The following is a 21,158-nucleotide window of genomic DNA, read 5'->3' as shown; positions in this document are numbered from 1 at the left end:
AGCCACCCAGGTGCCCCCCAGGGAGATAAATTTCAAGTCCAAGTGCCTGGTTCTCCTGTTGTTGCTTTAGTCTGTAGTAAAGCACTGTAGACAGTGGCAGCCCTACCTTTTAATTTTCTGAAATACTTTCATGTGTTAGCCTGAAAACATTGCTTAAAATACATTATAGTGGAGGTTGGAGGAAACTGGACATTTGTCTAAAAATTGAAGCAAATGAGAACAATTTTTATGCTAAAACCTGGGAAATAACAATCTTGAAAAAAGTTTCACTGAGTTAAGAAGAGTGAAAAGGTTAGAGAAGAATTGCATACAAACATACCTTGTAGATATGGCACAAATCGAACTTCATGAGTGAATATTCTCAAGGAATTTCTAAGGATATGTTTTTCGATGGTACTATTTTGAAGAGATGGGTTTTATGGAATTTGGTGTTGGTGGCGAGGCTTTCAATTTAGGCCAGATTCTTACCTGTGTTAATTTGAAATAGTTTTTCACTTGTTCAGGCAGTAATGTCTAATTTGTAGGTCAAAAGACTACCATTTGAGACCAGAGAAAATCATAAGTTATCTTAAGAGAGTATTGGTGAAAACCAAAATCCAGGATGAGTTATTAGCTTTGTCCCATGGTATGCATATGAGTGTAGTCGCGGAAATGGGATACAGATCTGGCAGTCTTGAGTTTTAGTGAATTCAGACCCAGTTTGTCTAAATTTTCCTTAACTCTACAGGCTAAAATATCAAGGCAGTATCCGGAGCGTCAGCAACTCTTATGTTCTAGGAAGAAGCCACAATGCCCAGGACTTCCTTGTCAGGTCATCTTTGTAACTCTCAAGAGGTTTTCCGAAGATGAATAACCCCTTAGATATCTTTGAGGGAAACCTGTTTTAAAATCCAACCTGCTCCTATTGAATATTTACTTTAGACTCCGGAAGCTTTTATCACGTTCAGCTTCCCCCACAACCAGGACAACACTGCCCCTAGATTGTCGGGGGCAGAGGCAGCTGGACACTGATGGTCTGCTGTCAAGATACCGACATTTCTTCATCTTGTTACCAGGCTTAGCGGCAGCAGAAGATACTGGTGCAGTTCATCAGCTAGACCCACATTCAAGAGCTGGAAAAACCATTAAAGAATATTAAAGGTGGGAGGAGAGAGACAAGGCAGGAATTACAGTCAAAAGCTTAGCACGTAGTAGATGCTCTCTAAGGGTAAACCGAAGAAGAGGCTGCAGTGGTAACTTTCTTAAAATATTTTACTAATAAAAAAATAGGTTCTCCCACTGGAGTTTAATATCTCAGTGGCATAAAGAGTTGTATGTTGTGGGGTTGTTTTTCTTTTTTTCTTTTTTGTTTTTTAAAGATTTATTTATTTGACAGAGGGAGAGAGTGAGACAGAGAGCACAAGCCGGGGGAGCAGCAGGCAGAGGGAGAAGCAGGCTCCCCAATGAGCAAGGAGCATGATGCGGGACTCGATTCCAGGACCCTAGGATCATGACCTGAGCTGAAGGCAGACGCTTAACTGACTGAGTCACCCGGGTGCCCCTGTGGTTGTTTTTTTTTTTTTTTTTAAGATTTTATTTATTTATTTGAGAGAGAGTGAGCACAAGCAGGGGGGAGTGGCAGAGGCAGAGGGAGAAGCAGGCTCCTGGGAGCCTGAGGCTGGGCTCGACCCCAAGACCCCAGGATCATGATCTGAGTCAAAGGCAGATGCTTGACCAACTAAGCCACCCAGTCTCCCCTATTTATAATATTCTTAGTTGATCTAACAGATAATGGTTTGTTCAAAAGAATAATAGCAAAAATGTATTCAGTAATTATAGCATATGGATAAGTGAAGGGAATGACAGCACAGTTATACAAGATAGGAGAAAGGAACTGGCCACACTCCGCATAAGGTACTTGTGCTACCAGTGAAATGATCTAGTGTTTCTTGAAAGTGGACTTATTTGTTGTAAATGTATATTGCAAATTCTAGGGCAACCACTAAAAAAAATTTCTAAGTGTTACTGAGATGTTAAGAGAGGAGAGAAAATTGAATCATAATAAAAAGTTCAATTAAAACCAGAGAAGGCAGAAAAAGAGTGGAAGACAAAATAGAAACCAAGAACAATAACAAAGAATAGAAAATGATCATAAAAATGGTAGATATTAATCAAAATATATCAAGAATAATTTTAAATGTGAATAGTCTAAATATGCCAATTAAAAGAGACAGTAAGTCTGGATAAAAAAATAAACAAGAGCCAACTACATGTCACCTAAAGAAACCTACTTTGTTTTTAATTTTTTTATTTTTCAAAGATTTTAAGTAATTTCTACACCGAACATGGGGCTTGAACTCACAACCCTGAGATCAAGAGTCACACCCTCCTCTGACTGAGCCAGCCAGGCACCCCAGAAACCTACTTTAAATATAAAGACACAGGGCACCTGGGTAGCTCAGTCACTTAAGCGTGATCTTAGGGTCCTGGGATCAAACCCCTCGTTGGGCTCCCGGCTTGGTGGGGAGCCTGCTTGTCCCCCTCCCTCTGCCTGCCACTCCCCCTGCTTGTGTGCTCTCTCTCTCTCAAATAAACCAATGAAATCTTAAATAAATAAATAAATAAATAAATAAATAAATAAATAAATAAATAAAAGACACAGGGGTGCTTGAGTGATGGTTAAGCATCCAACTCTTGGTTTCGGCTCGGGGGGTGATCTCAGAGTTGTGAGATCGAGCCCTGCATCAGGCTCCACACTCAGCATGGAGTTCACTTGAGATTCTCTCTCCTTCCTCCCTGCCCCTCCCGATTGTGCTCTCTCTCTCTCAAATAAATAAATAAATCTTCAAATAAATAAATACAAAGACACAGATAGCTTAAAGGTAAAGACATTGAGAAAGATATATCATGCCAACACCGAGCAAAACAAAGCTGCACTATCTCAGACAAAGCACACTTCGGAACAAGGAAAATTATCAGGGATAAAGAGGGGCATTACATAACAGCAAAAGACTCAATTTTCCAGAAGGCACCAATCCTTAATGTGTACATGCTTAACAACACAGTGTCAAAATACATGAGTCAAAAACTGACAGAACCGCAGGGAGAAATAGACAAATCCATTATTGTACTTGAGGACTTCAACATCCCCTCTGTTACAAACTGACAAAGACAGCAGGTAGAAAACCAGTAGAATCAAATATAATTGAACTAAGAGCACCATCCATAAACCAGATCTAAATGACATTTATAGAATACTTCAACAACAGCAGAATGCTTATCCTTCTCAAGCTCACATGGAACATTCACTAAGATAGACTATATCCTGGGCCATAAAACACACTTCTAGATAACACATGGATCAAAGAATAAACCTCAAGAGAATTAAAAAAAAAAACATTTTGAACTAAATGGAAATGAAAACACAACTTGTCAAAATTTGAGGATGCAAAGGAAATCAGTGCATGGAGAGACATTCGTCACAATGAATGCATATATTAGAAAAGAAGAAAAATCCAAAATTAATAATCTCAGTTTCCACCGTAGGAACCTAGAGAAAGAAGAGCAAGTTAAATCCAAGTAAGCAGAAGAAAAGATATAAAAATCAGAGCACAAATCAGTGAAATTGAAAACAAGAAAACAATAGAGAAAATCAATGAATCCAAAAGTTGGTTATGTGAAAATATTGATAAAAGTGATAAGTATCTGTTCAGGCTAACCAAGATAAAAAGAGAGAAGACACAAATTGCTACCATCAGAAATGAGAGGGGGACATCACTTCTGATTCTGCTGACATTAAAAGGATAATAAAAGCATATTATGAACAACTCTGGCCACAAATTTGATAACTTAGAAACAATGGCCCAATTCTTTGAAAAACACAATCTAACAATACTCATAAAAGAGAAATAGACTATATGAATAGGCCTATATCTATTTTAAATTGAATCAATAATTAATAACCTTCCAAAACAGAAAGCACCAGGCACAAATGGGTTCACCGGGGGAATTCTACCAAATGTTTCAGGGAGAAATGATACGAATTCTCTATAATCTGGTCTAGAAAATAGAACCAAGGGAATGCTTCCTAACTTGTTCTATGAGGTCAGCATTACCCTGGTACTAAAACCAGACAATACATTGTAAGAAAGGAAAACCAAAGACCAATTACTCTCATGAAAAAATGCAAAAATCCTCAACCAAATATTAGCAGATCAAATCCAACAATGTATGAAAAGAAGTATATACTATGACCAACTAGGATTTATCTCAGGTATGCAAGGCTAGTTCACATTCAAAAAGTCAATTAATATACTCCATCACATCAACACTCTAAAGAATGACATGATCATATCATCAGATGCAGAAAAAGCACTTGACAAAATCCAACACCAACTCATGCTAAAAACGCTCAGCAAGGGGCTCCTGGGGGATTCAGGGGGCTAAGCATCTGCCTTTGGCTCAGGTGATCCGTGGGATCGGCCCGCATCAGGTTCTCTGCCCCGCGGGGAGCCTGCTTCTCCCTCTCCCTCTACCTGTCTCTCCCCCTGCTTGTGTGTGTGCCCTCTCTCTCTCTCTCTCTCTCAAACAAATAAAATCTTCAAAAAAACCAAAAAACCTCTCAGCAAACTAGGAATGTAAGGGCAGCTCCTCAACATGATAAAGGACATCTATGAAAAACCTACAGTTATTAACATACGTAGTGGTGAGAAATTAGAGGCTTTTACCCTACTACGATCCGGAAGAAAGCAGGGGGGAGCTCTCTAACTACTCTTATTGAACATCATACTGGAAGTCCTAGCTGATGCAGTAAGACAAAGGAAAAAAGGTATGTAGATGGGGAAGGTAGAAATAAAACTGTCTTTGTTCACAGATGACACGATTGTCTAGGGAGAAATTCCCAAAGAATTGTTAAAAAAAAAAAAAACCAACAAACAAATCTTCCTAGAACTCATAAATAGTTATAGCAAAATTGCAGGGCACAGGTTAATATACAAAGGTCAAACACTTTCCTATATACCAGCGATGAGCAATTGGAATGTACAATTTAAAACACAGCATCATTTATATTAGCACCAAAAAAATTGAAATAAAAGGCATAAACCCAACAAAATATGTGCGATATCCCAATATCTATATGTGGAAAACTATAAAACTCTGACTTAAGAAATCAAAGAACTGAATAAATAAAGAGACTGTCTGTGCTCATGTAAAATGTAGGAGAAAATCTCGGTAACCTCGGCCTTGGCAAAAAGTTTTTAAAATATTCTTTGAAGATGTATTTATTTATTTTAGGGGGAGAGAGCGAGCGAGCATGCGAGTGGGGGGGAGGGGCAGAGGGAGAGAGGAGAGGGAGAGAAAGAGAGAATCTCAAGCAGAGCCCCCACAGAGCCCCAAGATGAGCTTAATCCCACGACCCCGAGATCGTGACCTCAAGATCATGACCTGAGCCGAAACCAAGAGTCAGACCCCACCCGACTGAGCCACCTAGGTACCCCTGGCAAAGGGTTTTGAAATACGACACCAACAGGGGTCTCCATGCTCAGCACCAGGAGTCTCCTGAAGTTTCTCTCTCCCTCTCCCTCTGCCCCTCCACCCCTCACCCCCCGGACTCTCGCTCTCTGTCTCTCTCTCTAAAATAAATAAATGAATCTTAAAAAAAAAATACAACACCAACAGCACAACCCATGAAAGAAAAACTGAGAACTTGGACCTCATTAGAATTAAAAATGTGTGCCCTGGGGGGCGGTCAAGATGACAGAGTAGGAAAATCCTGAGCTCACCTCCTCCCATGGTCACACCAAGGCTGCATCTATGTATAGAGCAATTCAGGACCAGCAGCTCAATTCTTGCACACCTAAAGATACAAAGAAAAAGCCACATCAAGAAGGGAAGGAGGGACAGAGATGCAGTCTGTTCAGGACCCACACCCCCCAGGGCAGTGACCCACAAGTGGGAGGACATCACAGGTGTGGACATCCTCCATGGGGAGCAAGGGTTTAAGCCGAACATCAGGTACCTCCCGCCCTGGAGACCTCCACCAGGAAGATGATCCCATATAATGTCTGGCTTTGCACATCAGAGGGGCATAACTCCCGGGGAGTCAGAGGGCTGTAGAAAACTGCCGCTCCGCGGCTAAAGGGCCTGTGCATAAACTCGGACCCAGCACAGGGGCAACAGCTTGAAAAGCACCTGGGCCTTCCATGAAGATTTACTGACTAATGTTAGGGTATGTGCTGGAGGAGCAGGAATCTGTAGGTTCTTTAGGACAAAAGCATTGTCAAAGGAAATAAAAAATACTTTGAGGCAAATTAAAATGAAAATATAAACTTAAAAAAGTATTTGCAAAAAAAATTAAAAAATAAAGGTGCGCCTGGGTGGCTTGGTTGGTTAAGCGTCTGCCTTTGGCTCCTGTCGTGATCCCTGCTCTCCCTCTGCCTCTGCCTGCCACTTCCCGTTTGCACTCTCTCTCTCTGTTAATTAATTAATTAGTTAATTAAAAAATCTTTGGAACACAGCAAAAGCAGTTCTAAGAGGGAAGTTCAGAGCAATACAAGCCTGCCTCAAGAAACAAGAAAAACCTCAAATAAACAATCTAACCTTATACCTAAAAGAACTAAAAGAACAAAGTCCGAAGTTAATAGAAGGAAGGAAATAATAAAGATCAGAGCAGAAATAAATGAAATAGAGACTGAAAAAGCAATAGGAAAGGTAGTGAAATTAAGAGCTGGTTCTTTGAAAAGATAAACAAAATTGATAAACCTTTAAGAAAAAAAAGAGAGGGCACTCAGGTGAATCAAATCAGAAATGAAAGCGGAGTTACCAGTGACACCACAGGAACACAAAGGACTGTAAGAGAGTACTACCAAAAATTATATGCCAACAAATTGCACAATCTGGAAGAAATGGATAAATTCCTAGAAACATACACTCTTCCGAGTCTGAATGAAGAATAAATAGAAAATCTGAACAGGCTGATTTTGAAATGAAATTGAATCTGTAGTCAGAAGACTCCCAACAAACAAAAGTCCAGGACCAGATGGCTTCACACTTCATACCAAACGTTAAGTTTTTAAAACTTTTTAAATTATTTTGTAGTATCATGCCAACGAGAGGGGCTGGGGCATGGGTTTTATCGCTGGAACTAAAGTGCATGTCTACCAGCCATTGGGCAGGTAGCCCAAGGGCTGTTGCAAAGTCGGCTTTTATAGCCAGTAGATGGGAAAGTGTACAGCCTGGTATCCCAAAAGTTAGGGATAGGTTTTCCATCCAAAACTTTCTTCTTTAAAAGATTTTATTTATTTATTTGACAGAGAGAGCACAAGCAGGGATAGTGGCAGACGGAGAGGGTGAAGCAGGCTCACTGCTGAGCAGGGAGCCAGAAGCGGGCTCCATCCCAGAACCCTGGGCTCATGACCTCAGCCAAAGGCAGGTGCTTAACCGACTGAGCCACCCAGGTGCTCCCATCCAAAACTTTCTTATTAGAAATTTCTCCAAATCCCCACCCCAAATCATATAATTTCTCCTACTCAGTTCAGTCCTTGGCGCTCATCCCATGATCAACTGTTTTTACATAGAAGATATCCAGTAGTGCGGTTCACTTTTTCCATTTACATTATGTTAGCATCTTTCCCTTAAATTCTAAAAAAGGAGATTTCCAATAACTGATGGCATTAGTTTTCATGGTCTGATAAGTTACTTCTTAGGAGGAAAGGCCCAAAAGGCCATCTAGCTACTAGTAGACTGGATTCTGAATTTCCATAGTAAACTCATTGCACCTTCACAAATTAAAGTCAGTAAATTAGTGTTCAAATATTCTTTCTTTTAAAAACAGTATGAAATGAATAGAATAGATAACCATTAACCATGTATTGCTTGAGCTAGTGTATGATGGGACCAGTTTAAGGGGCTGGACAAGAAGGGGCTTACAAATTCCTTTTGCTGGTGCATATTAGTGGAGATGAATTTCTGGGGAATGAATAAGCAGTTTTCTCTGGGCTGTGAGCTTAACTGTAGTGTATCAGGCTCAAATTATTAACAAAGAATTTGCGCCCTCTAAGCTAACTGGGCAAATGCGGCTTAAACATCACAGCTCACCACCAATATTGATAAACCCTCCTTATTTTGTTTGAGGTTAGAAAGAAAAAATTGGGGGCGCCTGGGTGGCTCATTCGTTATGCGTCTGCCTTCAGCTCAGGGCGTGATCCCAGGGTTCTGGGATCGAGCCCCACATCGGGTTACCTGCTCCGCTGGGAGGCTGCTTCTTCCTCTTTCACTCCCCCTGCTTGTGTTCCCTCTACGGCTGGCTATCTCTCTCTCTGTCAAATAAATAAAAAGAGAAAAGAAAAGAAAAGAAAAGAAAAGGAAAGAAAGAAAGAAAGAAAAGAAATATAAGGAAGAAAGAAAAAATAAGTTGGGGGGGGCGCCTGGGTGACTCGCTTAAGCGACTGCCTCCGGCTCAGATCATGATCCCACCATCCTGGGTTCGAGCCCCACCTGGGGCTCCTTGCTCAGCGGGGAGTCTGTTCTCCCTCTACCTCCCCCCCTCGTGCTCGCCCGCGCTCTCTCAAATAAATAAAAATCTTTGAAAAAATTGTGTGTGGGGTGGTATACTCCTACACACAGCCACACACATGCAAACAACGTATATCTGTAAAGTTACATTGGCTTTGTTATTCACACGGCCGCTCGGGGAAAGGTCTCCTGTGGCCTCTCGCCCTTCCCTTCAGGTATTTCAACTCGAGGCTAAAGCAATGACTCGTTCTCTAGTCCAGTTTAGATAGGAGCAGCCTCACTCGGGACCGGAAGGGTGAGTGGATCCGGTTGCCCCACGGACTTCTTTACACCGATACACACATCTCCGTCTCGTGGGCAGGACCGCCTAGGTCGGGGGAAGGGATTTGCCGACGTACCCGGAACTGTTTCCAAGGTTTCCTCAGTTTCGGGCGGTGGCGCGACGGCGGGTTTGGGACCAGACCAACCGAGATCTTCCTAGGCTCGCGAGAGCGCCCCCTTCTCTAGCGGCTTAGGGGACCCAGCGGCCGCGATGGCTCCGGTGTCGGGTTCGCGCAGCCCTGAGGGGGAGGCCTCGGGCTCCGGGGGAAAGCGTCGCAGTTCGTCGAGGAGCCCTAAACCCAGCAGATCCGCCCGCTCCCCGCGGGGCCGCCGCTCGCACTCGTGCTCTCGGAATGGTCTCAGCCATCAGCTGGGCGGCTTCAGTCAGGGGTCGCGACACCAGTCCTACCGATCCCGCTCGCGGTCACGCTCCCGGGAGCGGCCCTCTGCGCTGCGGGGCAACCCCTTCGCGTCAGCCTCCTCGACCGCGTATTATGGCGGCTACTCGCGCCCCTACGGGAGCGACAAGCCGTGGCCTAGCCTTCTGGACAAGGAGAGGGAGGAGAGCCTGCGGCAGAAGTGAGTGAGACGGGCACTGGGAGTCTGACTTGCGCTTTTCGCTCTCTGCCGGGCGCCCCTGCCTAGCCCTTCAGCCCCACCCCCCTCCCCCGACAACGCCTTTTTCCGCCCGTTTCTCCCCTTGGGTTTTCACTCGTCCTCGGGCCCCTTCTCCCCGCGCCCTGGTGTCTTCGCTGCTTCTGCCTCCTGGCTATGCAGCGGTTCCGTCGGGAGCCTCAGACCTACCCGAATTACAGTTTTCGCTTGGTTGTAGCTGTTTTATTTTGCTTACTTTTTTTTTCCAAGCGTGCTTTTATTTCGCGCTCGATTGAGCTTTTGGCAAAGGAGACCTATTAGCCCAAAATGAGCAGTGCCTCGCGCTTTGTAGGCGTACCACCGTACCTTGCTGAATGATCACACAGGTTGGAGGTGACAGGACGTGTACAGTGGAAATGTCGTGTAGCCAGTCGGGAAGGCTGGGGATGAAGAGTTTAAATCGGAGGGGAGAAGAACCCCTGAGACCAGATGATTGCATGTGGGAAAAGTGACCTGCTAAACTGTTGATTAAGCTACGTGGAAAAAGGCCCTGTTCGGTGGTCTCAGTGTGACCGTGAAAACCGAGGTCAGGGTGAGATCAGGTGTCCTCTCATGAGTGCGTATTGGAGTGGAAAAGTGGATAGTTTAAGAAGGAGAAAGGGAAAGGGTTATAATTATTATCGTGTAAGTCTTAGTAGCTAATGGTTATTGAGTGTTAAATTCTGTCAGGCGCTGTACTAGGTGCTCTACAGGTCCCCTGTGTGTGTGTGTGTTTTTAGGATTTTTTAAATTTATTTGACAGAGGGAGAGAACAAGCAAGGGGAGCAGCAGGCAGCGGGAGAAGCAGGTTCCCCGCTGAGCAGGGAGCCCGCCCCCGGGGCCCGATCGTGACCCAGCAGAAGGCCAGCGCTTAACCGGCTGAGCCACCCAGGCGCCCCTACATGTCCTCTGTGTCAAAAAAGATTTTTAAGAGTAGCACAGGCATGGAGGGGCAGGTTAAGATTCCAAAGCTGGGCGACGTCTCCATAAATCTCTTTTTTCCCAAGAATGGGAAGTAATAAAGGATGGCGGTGAAGAGGACGGGCTCCAGAATCGGAATGCCTGAGTTTGAAGCCATGCTTTGCTGTGTAATAGTTGTATGACCTTGAGCAAGTTTCTTGAACTTCTCTGAGCTTTATTTCTTAACCATTTAAAAAGGCTAAAATTGGCGCTGAGCCTTTAGAGTTGTGATGATTTAGTTCCTGGGACATAATAATTAGTCCTTGAGTGTTTGCTATTGGGGTTTCCTGAATGGAAGCAGAAACAATAAAAAACCTACTGAGTTAGGTTGGAGACCTACCTCTCCAAATTAAATTTTTCAGTTACCTCCTGGCTGTGTTCGTCAAAAAGCAACCAGCTTCCTACTGGACGATTCTCATCAAAAGACAACTAATGAATCATCGAGCCTTACATCGGAAACCGGGGATGTACTGTATGGTGACTAACATAATATAATAAAAAATCATTAAAAAAAAAAAAAAGATATCAGAACTTCTTGGGTGAAATTTGCATTTGTACATTTAGAAGATCAATAATTTACCTTACGAGTACAGATGAAGCTGGGGGCAGCAGGGATGAGAACGTGACTGTTCTTACAGCCTGTCATACTTCCCCCTGCATATATAGTCCAAGTTGGGTTATAAGTATAACCCTTTTAGGCTCTTTCTTCAAGTGGGAAACCTGAGTCTAATTCTGCACGATTATAATCTTTTCTCCTAAATAAAGAAGTAAAAAATAGTATATTCAAGCAATCAAACCAGTTTATTTTGTAAGGGGTGGGTGGGTGTGTGTAACAAATGGAATCACAAGGAGCTAAACTTTGAGGAATTGAGCCTTTGTTTTTTGTATTTTGTTTGTGAGCAAAATTAAAAGAAAAAAATGACAAATTTTTCCTGTCCTCCAAGAGTAGATAGAGGATATAGTCCTTTTCCCAAAAAAAGGAACTAAAGGGAAAACAGAAAAAAAAAAACCCTGTTTCTCATTTAGGACAGTTTTTGTCAAATAAAACTTTTCTTTCATTTTCAGAGCTTTCTTTATTTTCTGTTTCTAATGCTTCATTTTTGTTTTCTTTATTAATTCCTGAGTTTCTGAAAACGGGTTTGACTAAATCAAAAGTAGAGATTGCTCTTTACTCTCAAAAATGTATGTAAACAAAGAAGTTATTTCCAAATATAAAACTGTTTGTGTCACATATTGCAGAAGACGAAATGAGCAATTAGGAGCTAGGTCATGCAAGAGGCAGAAGAGATGCACTTGACAACCTTTTAGGCTGTATTTCTGGCCTGGCCTCAGGCTGTCTGTAGTCTGTGCCATTTGATAGTACTATCAAGAACATCAAATTACGATGAGTATACTTAATTTATTAATTTAACTTTTAAAATAGGAAAATAGGACTTAACTGGACTCCTTTGAATTGATTATATATTTAGGAGACCATTTAGCCATGGAGTTATAATTTATATGCCTATATCTTCTAGGAGATTAAGGGAGAGAGAGAGGATTGGAGAATTGGGAGCTCCTGAAGTATGGGGACTTTCTCCAAAGAATCCAGAACCAGAGTAAGTGATTCAAAAAATACTGTTAAAAGATGTAACGTTTGTTTAAATCCAGAGACTATTGTCAAAATTTTTGTTAAATGAATAACTTTTAAGTACACTTTACGTTTTTTTCTTCTTTTTTGTGATTTATGCTATGCTACCCCCTAGAATTTAAAAACATTGAACATACCTAACGATTAAAACATGTTGCTAGTTGATTTTAACATATTAATTGTTTTTTATTTATTTGTTTATTTTTAAAGATCATATTTGTATTAGAGAGAGAGAGAGAGAGCACAGGTAGGCAGAGCGGCAGGGAGAGGGAGAAACAGGCCCCCCAGTGAGCAGGGACCCCGACGACTCGGGCCTCGATCCCAGAACCCTGGGATTATGACCTGAGCTGAAGGCAGCCGCTTAACCAACTGAGCCACCCAGCACCCCTTAATTGTTCTTTTTAAATTGTAATTCAGGGGGGTGCTAATTTCCTATTCATAGAAGGGTTCAGTATTAAGACAAATACATTTATATTATTTTGAATTGTTTTTTCTCAACCTAATAGCAGGTTGCGTGTCACATGTTAGCCTTACAAAGTGATTTTTTTTGAGTTAACAGTTGACAACATGGATGGTAGAGTAGGGTTTTCTTATATATATATCATTTGCAGATAGTGACAGTTTTACTTCTTCTTTACCAATTTGGATGCCTTTTATTTTTCTTGTCTTGTGGCTGGGACTTCAGTATTATGTTGAATAAAAGTGGCGAGAATGGACATCCTTGTCTTGTTCCTGATCTTAGGGTGAAGCTTTCAGCTTTTTACTGTTGAGTGTGATGTTAGCTGTGGGTTTGTCGTATCTGGCCTTTCTTAAGTTGAGTTATGTTTTCTCTATATTCACTTTGGTGAGAGTTTGTATCTTTGGTTGTTGAATTTTGTCAGATGCTGTTTCTGCACCTATTGAGATGATCGTAGGATTTTTATCCTTTATTTTGTTAATGTGGTATATTCCACATTGATTTGTGGATATTGAATTATCCTTGCATTTCTGGAATAATTTCTACTTTAGTATGGTGTATGATCTTTTTAATGTAGTATAAAATTTGGTTTGCCAATATTTTGTTAAAGATTTTTGCATCTACATACATCAGGGATATTGGCTTGTAATTTTTTTTTTTAATTTGTGGTGTCTTTGGTTTCCATATCAGGATAATGCTGGCCTCAAAGAGTGAGTTTGTTCTTTCTTCAGTTTTTTGGAATTGTTTAAGAAGTATAGGTCTTAACTCATTAAATATTTAGTAGAATTTACCTGTGAAACCGTCTGGTCCTGGAGTTTGTTTTGTTGGGAGTTTTTTGAGTAATCAGTCTATAGTGTAATCTTCCTGATTTGGACGATTGTTATGTTTCTAGGAATTTATTTCTCCTTGGTTGTTCCATTTGTTGGCACATAATTGTTCTTAGTAGTCTTATGATTTTTTTTCTATTTCTATAGTATTGGGTATAACTTATCCCCTTTCATTTTTGATTTTATTTATATGGGCACTCTTTTTTTCTTGATGAATCTAGCTAAAGGTTTTTATCAATTTTATCATTTCAAAGAACCAACTCTTAGTTTCATTGATCTTTTCTGTTGTCTTTTTAGTCTCTTTTTCATTTATTTTTCACTCTGACCTTTATTATTTTCTTCCTTCTGCTAACTTTGGGCTTTGTTCTTTTCCTAGTTCCTTTAGGTGTAAGATTAGATTGTTTATTTGAGGTTTTTCTTGGTTCTCGAGTTGGGCATGTATAAAATTTCCCTCATAGAACTTCTTTTGCTGCATTTCATAGATTTTGTACTGTTGTGTTTCCATTTTCATTTGTCTCAAGGTATTTTTTTAAATTTCCTCTTTGATTTCTTCATTGACCCATTGTTTGTTTATTTTTAAAGACTTATTTATTAAAGAGAGAGAGATAAAGAGCACGTGCACAAGTGGGAGGGTCAGAGGGAGAGAGAGAGAGAATTTCAAGCAGATGCCACACTGAGCACGAAGCCTGACATGGGGCTCAATCTCAAAACCCTGAGATCATGACCTGAGTTGAAACCAAGAGTCAGACGCTTAACCGACTGTGCCACCCAGGCACCCCGACCCATTGGTTATTTAATTCCATGTGTTTATGTTTTTCCAGTTTTCTCGTAATTGATTTCTAGTTTCATACTGTTGTGGTCTGAAAAGATGCTTGATATGATTTCAGTCTTCTTAAATTTATCAAGACTTGTCTTGTGGCCTAACATGGGATCAGTCCTGGAGAATATTCCATGTGCACTTGAAAAGAATGTATGTTCTGCTGTTTTTGGATAGAATGTTTTGTGTATTATCTCTTAATTCCATCTGGTCTAATGTGTTGGTCAAGGCCACTGTTTTCCTTATTGATTTTCTGTCTGAATGATCTATCCATTCATGTAAGTGGGGTGTTAAGGTCTCTTACTATTATTGTATTACTGTCAGTTTCTCCCTTCATGTCTCTGAATAATTGGTTTATGTATTAAGGTGTTCCTATGTTGGGTGCATAGGTATTTACAAATGTTATATCCTCTTGTTGAATTGATCCCTTTATCGTATGCAGTGTCATTCATGTCCTCTTACAGGCTTTGTTTTCTAGTCTGTTTTGTATGATATAAGTATTGCTACCCCAGCGTTTTGTTTGTTTTCGTTTGCATGGAGTATCTTTTTCCATCCCTTCAGTTTCAGTCTCTGTGTCTTTAGATCTGAAGTGAGTCTCTTGTAGGCAGCTATAGATGGGTGTTGTTTTTTTTAATTTATTCAGCTACTGTGTGTTTTGATTGGAACACTTAGGAAGTTTACATTTAAAGTAATTATTGATAAAAAAAAATTATTGGTAGGGGGCGCCTGGGTGGCTTAGTCGTTAAGCATCTGCCTTCAGCTCAGGGCATGATCCCAGAGTCCTGGGATGGAGCCCCATCCTCCGCTGGGAGCCTGCTTCTCCCTCTCCCACTCCCCCTGCTTGTGTTCCCTCTCTTGCTGGCTGTCTCTCTCTCTGTTAATAAATAAAATCTTAAAAAAAAATATTGGTAGGTATGGATTTGTAGACATTTTCTTGATATTTTTCCGGTTTTTTAAAAAGATTTTATTTATTTGTCAGAGAGAGAGAGAGTGCACAAGCAGGGGGGAGCGGCAGGCAGAAGGAGAAGCAGCTCCCTGCTGAGCAAGGAACCAGATGTGGGACTTGATCCCAGGACCCTGGGATCATGACCTGAGCTGGAGGCAGACGCTTAACCAACTGAGGCACCCAGGCGTCGCTTTCTGATTGTTTTTGTAGTTCTTCTCTGTTCCTTTGTTCTCTTGCTCTCTTCCCTTGAGATTTGGTGACTTTCCTTAGTGTTATGTTTGTATTCTTTTATTTTTTGTTTATCTATTATAGGTATTTGGTCAGTGGTTACCATGAGGTACATATATAACATCTTACGTATATAGCAATCTATTTTAAGTTAATGCCCACTTAAGCTCCAATGCATTCTAAAAGTACTACATCCCTTCACCATGTTTTATGTTTTTGACATCATATTTTACACCTTACTATTTTATGTTTCCATTGACTAATTATTGTGGGTCTAGCTGATTTTACTACTTTTGTCTTTTAACCTTCATACTAGCTATGTAGGTGGTTGATCCACTACCTTTACTATATGTTTACCTTTACCAATGAGATTTTTCCTTTCATAATTTTCCTTTTTTTAAAAAATTTTATTATTAAGTAATCTCTACACCCAACCAGAGCTCGAACTCATAACCCCAAGATCAAGAGTTGCGTGCTCCACTGACTAAGCCAGCCAGGCGCCCCTCCTTTCATAGTTTTCTTACTTGTAGTTATGATTTTTCTTTTCTACTTAAAATTAAGTCCCTTTAACTTTCTTGTAAGGCTGGTTTGGGAGTGATGAGCTTTAGCTTATGCTTGTCTGAGAAACTCCTTGTTTCTCCTTCACTTCTGAGTGATAACTTTGCTGGGTAGAGTAATCTTGGTTGTAAGTTTTTTCCTTTTAGCACTTCTCATATATCATGCTATTCTCTTCTGACCTATAAAGTTTCTTCTGAAAAACCAGCTTATAGACTTAGGGTTCCTTGGTATGTAACTAGTTGTTTTCCTTTTGCTGCTTTTAAGATTCTTTATCTCTAACTGTTGACACTTTGATTATAATGTGTCTTGGTCTCTTTGGGTTCATCTCATTTGGGGGTGTTTGCTTTCTGGACTTGGATATCTGTTTCCTTCCCCAGGTTAGGGAAGTTTTCAGCTATTATTTCTTCAAATAAGTTTTCTGTCCTTTTCTCTCTCTTCTCCTTCTGGGACCACTGTAGTGTGAATATTAGTACACTTGATTTTACCCCAGAGGTCCCTTAAACTTAACCTCATTTTATTCAGTTCTTTTTGCTTTTTTGCTGTTCTGATTAGGTGCTTTCTACTACCCTGTCTTCCACATTGTTAATCTGTTCTTCTGCATTCTGTAATCTGCTTTTGATGCCCTGTATTTTTCATTGCAGTTATTGTGTTCTTTGGCTTTGATTGATTTAAAAAAATATTTTCTGTCTCTTTGTTGAATTCTCACTGTGTTCATCCATTCTTTTGAGTTCAGTGAGCATCTTTATGACCATTCATTTGAATTCCATCTGGTAGATCTCTGTTTTGTTTAGTTCTTTTTCTGAGGTTTTTGTCTTGTTCTTTCACTTGGAACGTATTGTCTGTCTCCTCATTTGCGTCTCAGTGTTTGTTTCTGTGTTTTAGGTGGATCAGCTATTGTCCCAGTCTTGGAGGAGTGGCTTTATGCCTGAAGGTGTCTGTGAGGCTCAGCATAAACCCCCGCTGGTCACCCAAGCCAGGTACCCCAGGAGTATCTCTTTTGTAGGCTGTGTGCTCCCTCTTGTGGCTGGTCCCGATTGGTGCAGACTCACTGATATGTGGGGCTGTTTACTGGTGCAGCTGTCGGCTAGGCTTGGCTATGACTACTGTGGGTATGCTGGTGAGTGGGACAGGCTTCTGGCCTGTCTGATTGACAGGCCTGGTTGCAGCTGGTGTGGGCATGCTGGTGTGTGGGGCTGGCCCTTGGCACAGCTGGCTATAAGGCCTGGTCGTGAGCTGCATGAGCACTGTTGAGTAGGGCAGGCTTTCGGTGCAGCTGGCTGCAAGGTCCAGCTGCGACTGATGCAGATACTCTAGTGTGTAGGACTGGGCCTCCATGGCAGGAGCCCTTGGGTGGAGGGTGTGCTGGTCCTGGCCAAGGATGTCTGGTATGTATGGTGGGTGGGGGCTGCTAGAGAGGAGTGCCAGGCCAGGGTGGGCAGGTGGGTGGGGTGAGTCTTCTTGGGCTGACAGTAGATAGAGAAACAGAAAAATGGATAAGGCATGGGACGGGGCTCTCCTGGTTGAGTAGAGGGGCCTAGGAGGTCCTGCCCCACGGGACGCCAGGGGTCCTGTCCAGGGTGCTGGGACGTAGGCAGAGCAGAGCAGCTGACCGGGCGCTGAGCCCGGGAAAGCCTGCGGAGGGTGGTGCGGGCTGCAGGCTGGGGAGCTGACAACAGTGACGGCGGTGTGCCTCTTTGCCCTCAGTCTGTTGGCCGGGCAAAGATTTTATGAATTGAGGAAATCTGGTCCTAGTTCGTCTAAACATCCATTGTCCCCAGTGTCTAGACTCTTGAGGTAGTGTCCAGTGCTTCGGCTTCCTCCCGTCCCAGCAAGACAAGCCACAGGCTCCTGGGCCCTCCATGCCCAGGCCTCGCTCACAATGCCACCTTTCTCACTATGACGAGGTTTCAGAAGAGGAATGACCCTTGAGTCATTCTTAAAGGAAAGCTCTTGTTGAAAGATCCAGCACGGCCCTGTGCATTAGTTACTTACTCTCTGTTGAAGATGGGCTGTTCAGAATGGGGGCTGTATCCCATCAGCAGGACTTTTGAATGATACTGAGCTTCCCCCATCAGTAGGGTGACACCTGCCTAGCGACTAGGGGTTAGTGGCAGCCCGACGGCTGCTGGTCAGCTGTGAGGACACACACAACCCAGGCGTCAGAGTCACAGCAGGGCCAGAGAGCAGTGCCTCAGCTGTACATGCTGCTGAGGACGGGAAGAGTAATATGGCAGTTGGGAGCCCAGAGTCCAAGCATGGAGCCGGGACAGAGCCTGGCACATCGTGGGTGCTGTCTCGGGGTGAGCTGCAGGGAGGCCCGTGGCGGTAACTTCCCTAAGCTGTTTTAGCAAGAAGGAACTAGCTTCCCTGATGCAGTTTCCAACCTGAAGGGCATAGAGAGTAGCCTGCTGTGTTTTGTCCTCTATGACATTCGATGCTCAATGTACTAAAATGTCCTTTTTTGCTCTCTGATTGAAGGTTTGGTTTAAGAATAGGAGGGTCAGGGGCGCCTGGGTGGCACAGCGGTTAAGCGTCTGCCTTCGGCTCAGGGCGTGATCCCGACGCGTTGTAGGATCGAGCCCCACATCAGGCTCCTCTGCTATGAGCCTGCTTCTTCCTCTCCCACTCCCCCTGCTTGTGTTCCCTCTCTCGCTGGCTGTCTCTATCTCCGTCAAATAAATAAATAAAATCTTAAAAAAAAAAAGAATAGGAGGGTCAAGTGGAGGAGACCCCAGAGGGCACTGAGGTTCAGAAACATGCCCCCGGTGGCCCTGGTCCCTCCCGTCGTCATTAACTTGGGTGGACCCTGCCATGCCGTCCTCATTCCGGAGCCGGAGTGCGTATAGGTTCTTCAGGAGCCACCGCTGCTGGGGCCACCTCAGCAGCCCATGCCTCTCTTTCCTGTTGTCTTCTTGCCTCCCCTGCCCTGGCTTCCTCCACTTTCCCTCCGTGCGGCTGCCCTCCTGTGGTCGCTCCCGGTCTCCTACCGTCGGTGGCTCTCTTGTGAGCCCTTTGCCCACACAATGGCCTCGGCGGCGGTTTTTTCCCACGGTGCTTTTGAGCGCATTCCCGTTCTGTGTCGCTCAGGGTTAAGAGCAGTTCCCGAAACGCCCGCGAAATGTACTCGAGAGAAGGGCAAATTCACGGACCCTCTCTTTGGGGGCACTTGTAGTCTTTTCAATAAAGTTCTGAATTTATTCTCTGTGTATTTGTTTTGCGTGTGGTACGGGGTGAGTGCACGTGATGGACGGTGCCGCTCCTCCAGGAAGGCAAGGAGGCCTGCTTTCGTGCAGCCGCGTCCCTGAGCCCCCATCAGGAGGCCACGGCCATCTCCCAAGTTCCCCAAGTGCCCACGCAGCCGGCTTACGAGGAGCCACCCTGTCCTGCAGCACCCCATCTTTCCCCGGCCCTCCCACCCCCCGTGCCCCAGCGGGACCGCGCCGCCGTGCAAGACCGGGTGGCGTCAGCCTCTAGGGAGAGAACAGTGTGCTTCCAGGCGGGGCTGAGGCCCAGTCGCGGCGAGGAGCTGAGGCCCACCCGGGCACTGGAAGGGACACTTGCAAGGGGCTACTCACGGGGCTCCCGGAGAAGCGGCAGCCGCGGGTGCTGCTGGTGCTCGCCCAGGGGTGTCCGATGCCGGCCCTTTGGGTGGAGGAGACGCGCAGACCGCATTCCGGCGGGAGGGTCCTGCGTCCGCAAAGGTACCTCAAGAGGGGCCCCCCTTCGAGGCCAGCGGTGGGCTCTGTGTCCTCCCTTTCGCCCCTCCCCAGAGGCCGAGGGCCCAGCATCGCTCGGTCGTCAGCTCCAGCCGCCCGGCAGCTTTCGGCGAGATCGTGCCCGGGGCCGGTGGTCCGTGCGTGCAGTCGTTCCAAGTCCACGGCGGAGAAAGGACGTGGGTTTTTGTCCTCTGGGACTCGGGGAGGGAGAGGGGCTCCTGCGGAACCGAGGCCGTGTACCTGTTGCCCGATCGGGTTATTTACACTGGCACACAGCACCCTTCTTGTTGCCAGGACGACCCCAGCCCTGGGGACGAGTTTTGCCGGTGCACCCGAAATGTCTCCCCGGGTCCCCCAGGTTTGGGGTGTTTCGGTACAGTGGCTTCTGTGAGCCGAGGCGTCCTCGGTCTCCCGTGTCCACGATCGGGTGGCCCCCTCCTGCGGTAGCAGTGGTTCCGGGGTGTTGCCTCGGGGTGGGGGAAGCGTAGCGTTTCTTCGAAGCTCCCCCCTAGCCCTGCGAAGCTGCGGGCTTTCTGCGTAGCCGCGGCTGTGACTCGCCCCCTTCCTCCCTGCAGAGACCTGGGTGGCCTCAGCCCTTAGCTGTGGGCTCTGGGCCCCGTCCTACATCTCCCTCTCAAGGTGTGTTCTCGGGAGCCGTCCGGGCATCATCATCGCGTGGGATTCCAGGATCTTTGCTTGTAGAAAGCAATTTTTTTTTTAAGAGTGTGAAATGTTTTAGTACACTTGCCTGGTAATACAAATCAGTAATTACGATAGCCAAATCTCTGTATCATATATATTTAATATATTAAATAACACAATAATAACCCCTACCTTCAAAAAATATGGATTCATTTTTCATGTCATCAAATACAATGCTCATATGAGAGTGCAATGAAACTTAATACTCTGTTCACGTGCTAAGGGACAAGGCTAAGCAGTAAATTAATATTTTTAAATATCTTAAAGCAGAATAGTTTCCTTTTTGAGTTTGATAAGTCAAAGACTATCAAGGACTATTTAGAACCTGAATATAATACAGTGGCTATGAAATTATATAGGGAATTTGATGAGAAACAGGCATTTTTTTTTCTACTTTTTGTCAGTTAGCAAGTGAATGGAAAACTTTTAACCATAACATTCGTTTCATTTTTCAGAGCTTCAAGAACCACCTCTGCAGCCTGCCTTGCTAAGGTTACTGCATAATCCTTGCATTCCTGCCATCCATTATCCACCTTCTCAAATTGGAGGGTTTCAGAGTCACTAGGCTACTGTCTAGATCTGCAGCCTAAATATCAGTTTTTGAAACCACTTCCTGGTATGTTCCTTGATGGAGATTAATGTATTCTTTTTCTTTGTGTATTTTAGTAATGTCAGATGCTAGAGTTAGACTGGGTATTTTAAATTTAATTCAATTTTTAAATATTATTCTCAAAACATAGTTGATATACAAAGTTATATTAGTTTCAGGTGCACAGTATAGTGATTCAATAATTGTATGTTCTGTGCTGAGAAACTGGCTGTTTTTAATTGTAATATCTGAATTGATGGGTCCTCTGGCTTTGATCGTCT

The 21,158-nt window shown here is 43.7% G+C and overlaps 2 protein-coding genes and 1 long non-coding RNA gene across 7 annotated transcripts in view; 2 read left to right on the top strand and 1 right to left on the bottom strand.

The window, feature by feature from the left end:
• Window positions 1-21,158, bottom strand: part of LOC125281835 (uncharacterized) — a 358,739-nt gene that overhangs the window by 257,070 nt on the left and 80,511 nt on the right. For 2 of the 3 annotated variants that reach the window (XR_008960065.1, XR_008960067.1), the window contains exons 4-5: window positions 8,221-8,297; window positions 5,763-5,836 (exon numbers count right to left, since the gene is read on the bottom strand). This is a non-coding gene — a long non-coding RNA (uncharacterized LOC125281835). Of the gene's footprint in view, window positions 1-5,762; window positions 5,837-8,220; window positions 8,298-8,641; window positions 8,772-21,158 lie in introns of those variants that run through there. The other variant, XR_008960066.1, reaches the window with a different exon arrangement.
• The window catches only part of LOC125281168 (NF-kappa-B-activating protein-like), a 111,261-nt gene that overhangs the window by 87,967 nt on the left and 2,136 nt on the right, over window positions 1-21,158 (top strand). The window lies entirely within an intron of this gene.
• On the top strand, window positions 8,887-20,904 carry LOC125281830 (NF-kappa-B-activating protein-like). Of its 3 annotated transcripts, XM_057313950.1 has the most exons (4): window positions 8,889-9,393; window positions 11,925-12,005; window positions 16,753-16,847; window positions 20,744-20,904. In XM_057313950.1, the coding sequence occupies exons 1-4, from the start codon at window positions 9,026-9,028 to the stop codon at window positions 20,851-20,853; spliced, it is 654 nt and encodes a 217-aa protein (XP_057169933.1). In that variant the 5' UTR covers window positions 8,889-9,025; the 3' UTR covers window positions 20,854-20,904. The 3 variants fall into 3 exon arrangements, with proteins under 3 accessions (XP_057169931.1, XP_057169933.1, XP_057169935.1); XM_057313948.1 differs by lacking the exons at window positions 16,753-16,847; window positions 20,744-20,904 and adding an exon at window positions 19,641-20,225 and having other exon boundaries at window positions 8,887-9,393; XM_057313952.1 differs by lacking the exon at window positions 16,753-16,847 and having other exon boundaries at window positions 8,891-9,393; window positions 20,744-20,885.

The sequence above is a fragment of the Ursus arctos genome, chromosome X (assembly GCF_023065955.2).
Source record: "Ursus arctos isolate Adak ecotype North America chromosome X, UrsArc2.0, whole genome shotgun sequence".
Classification (NCBI taxonomy): domain Eukaryota; kingdom Metazoa; phylum Chordata; class Mammalia; order Carnivora; family Ursidae; genus Ursus; species Ursus arctos.
This window is presented reverse-complemented; position numbering and strand designations above follow the sequence as displayed.

Excerpts from the sequence above, each read along its gene's own strand:
- LOC125281830 (XM_057313948.1), top strand. The coding sequence starts at position 9,026 with ATGGCTCCGGTGTCGGGTTCGCGCAGCCCTGAGGGGGAGGCCTCGGGC. Across the intron at positions 9,394-11,924 it reads GAGGAGAGCCTGCGGCAGAA|GAGATTAAGGGAGAGAGAGA; the intron begins GTGAGTGAGACG and ends TATATCTTCTAG. Across the intron at positions 12,006-19,640 it reads CCAAAGAATCCAGAACCAGA|AGGCCGAGGGCCCAGCATCG; the intron begins GTAAGTGATTCA and ends GCCCCTCCCCAG.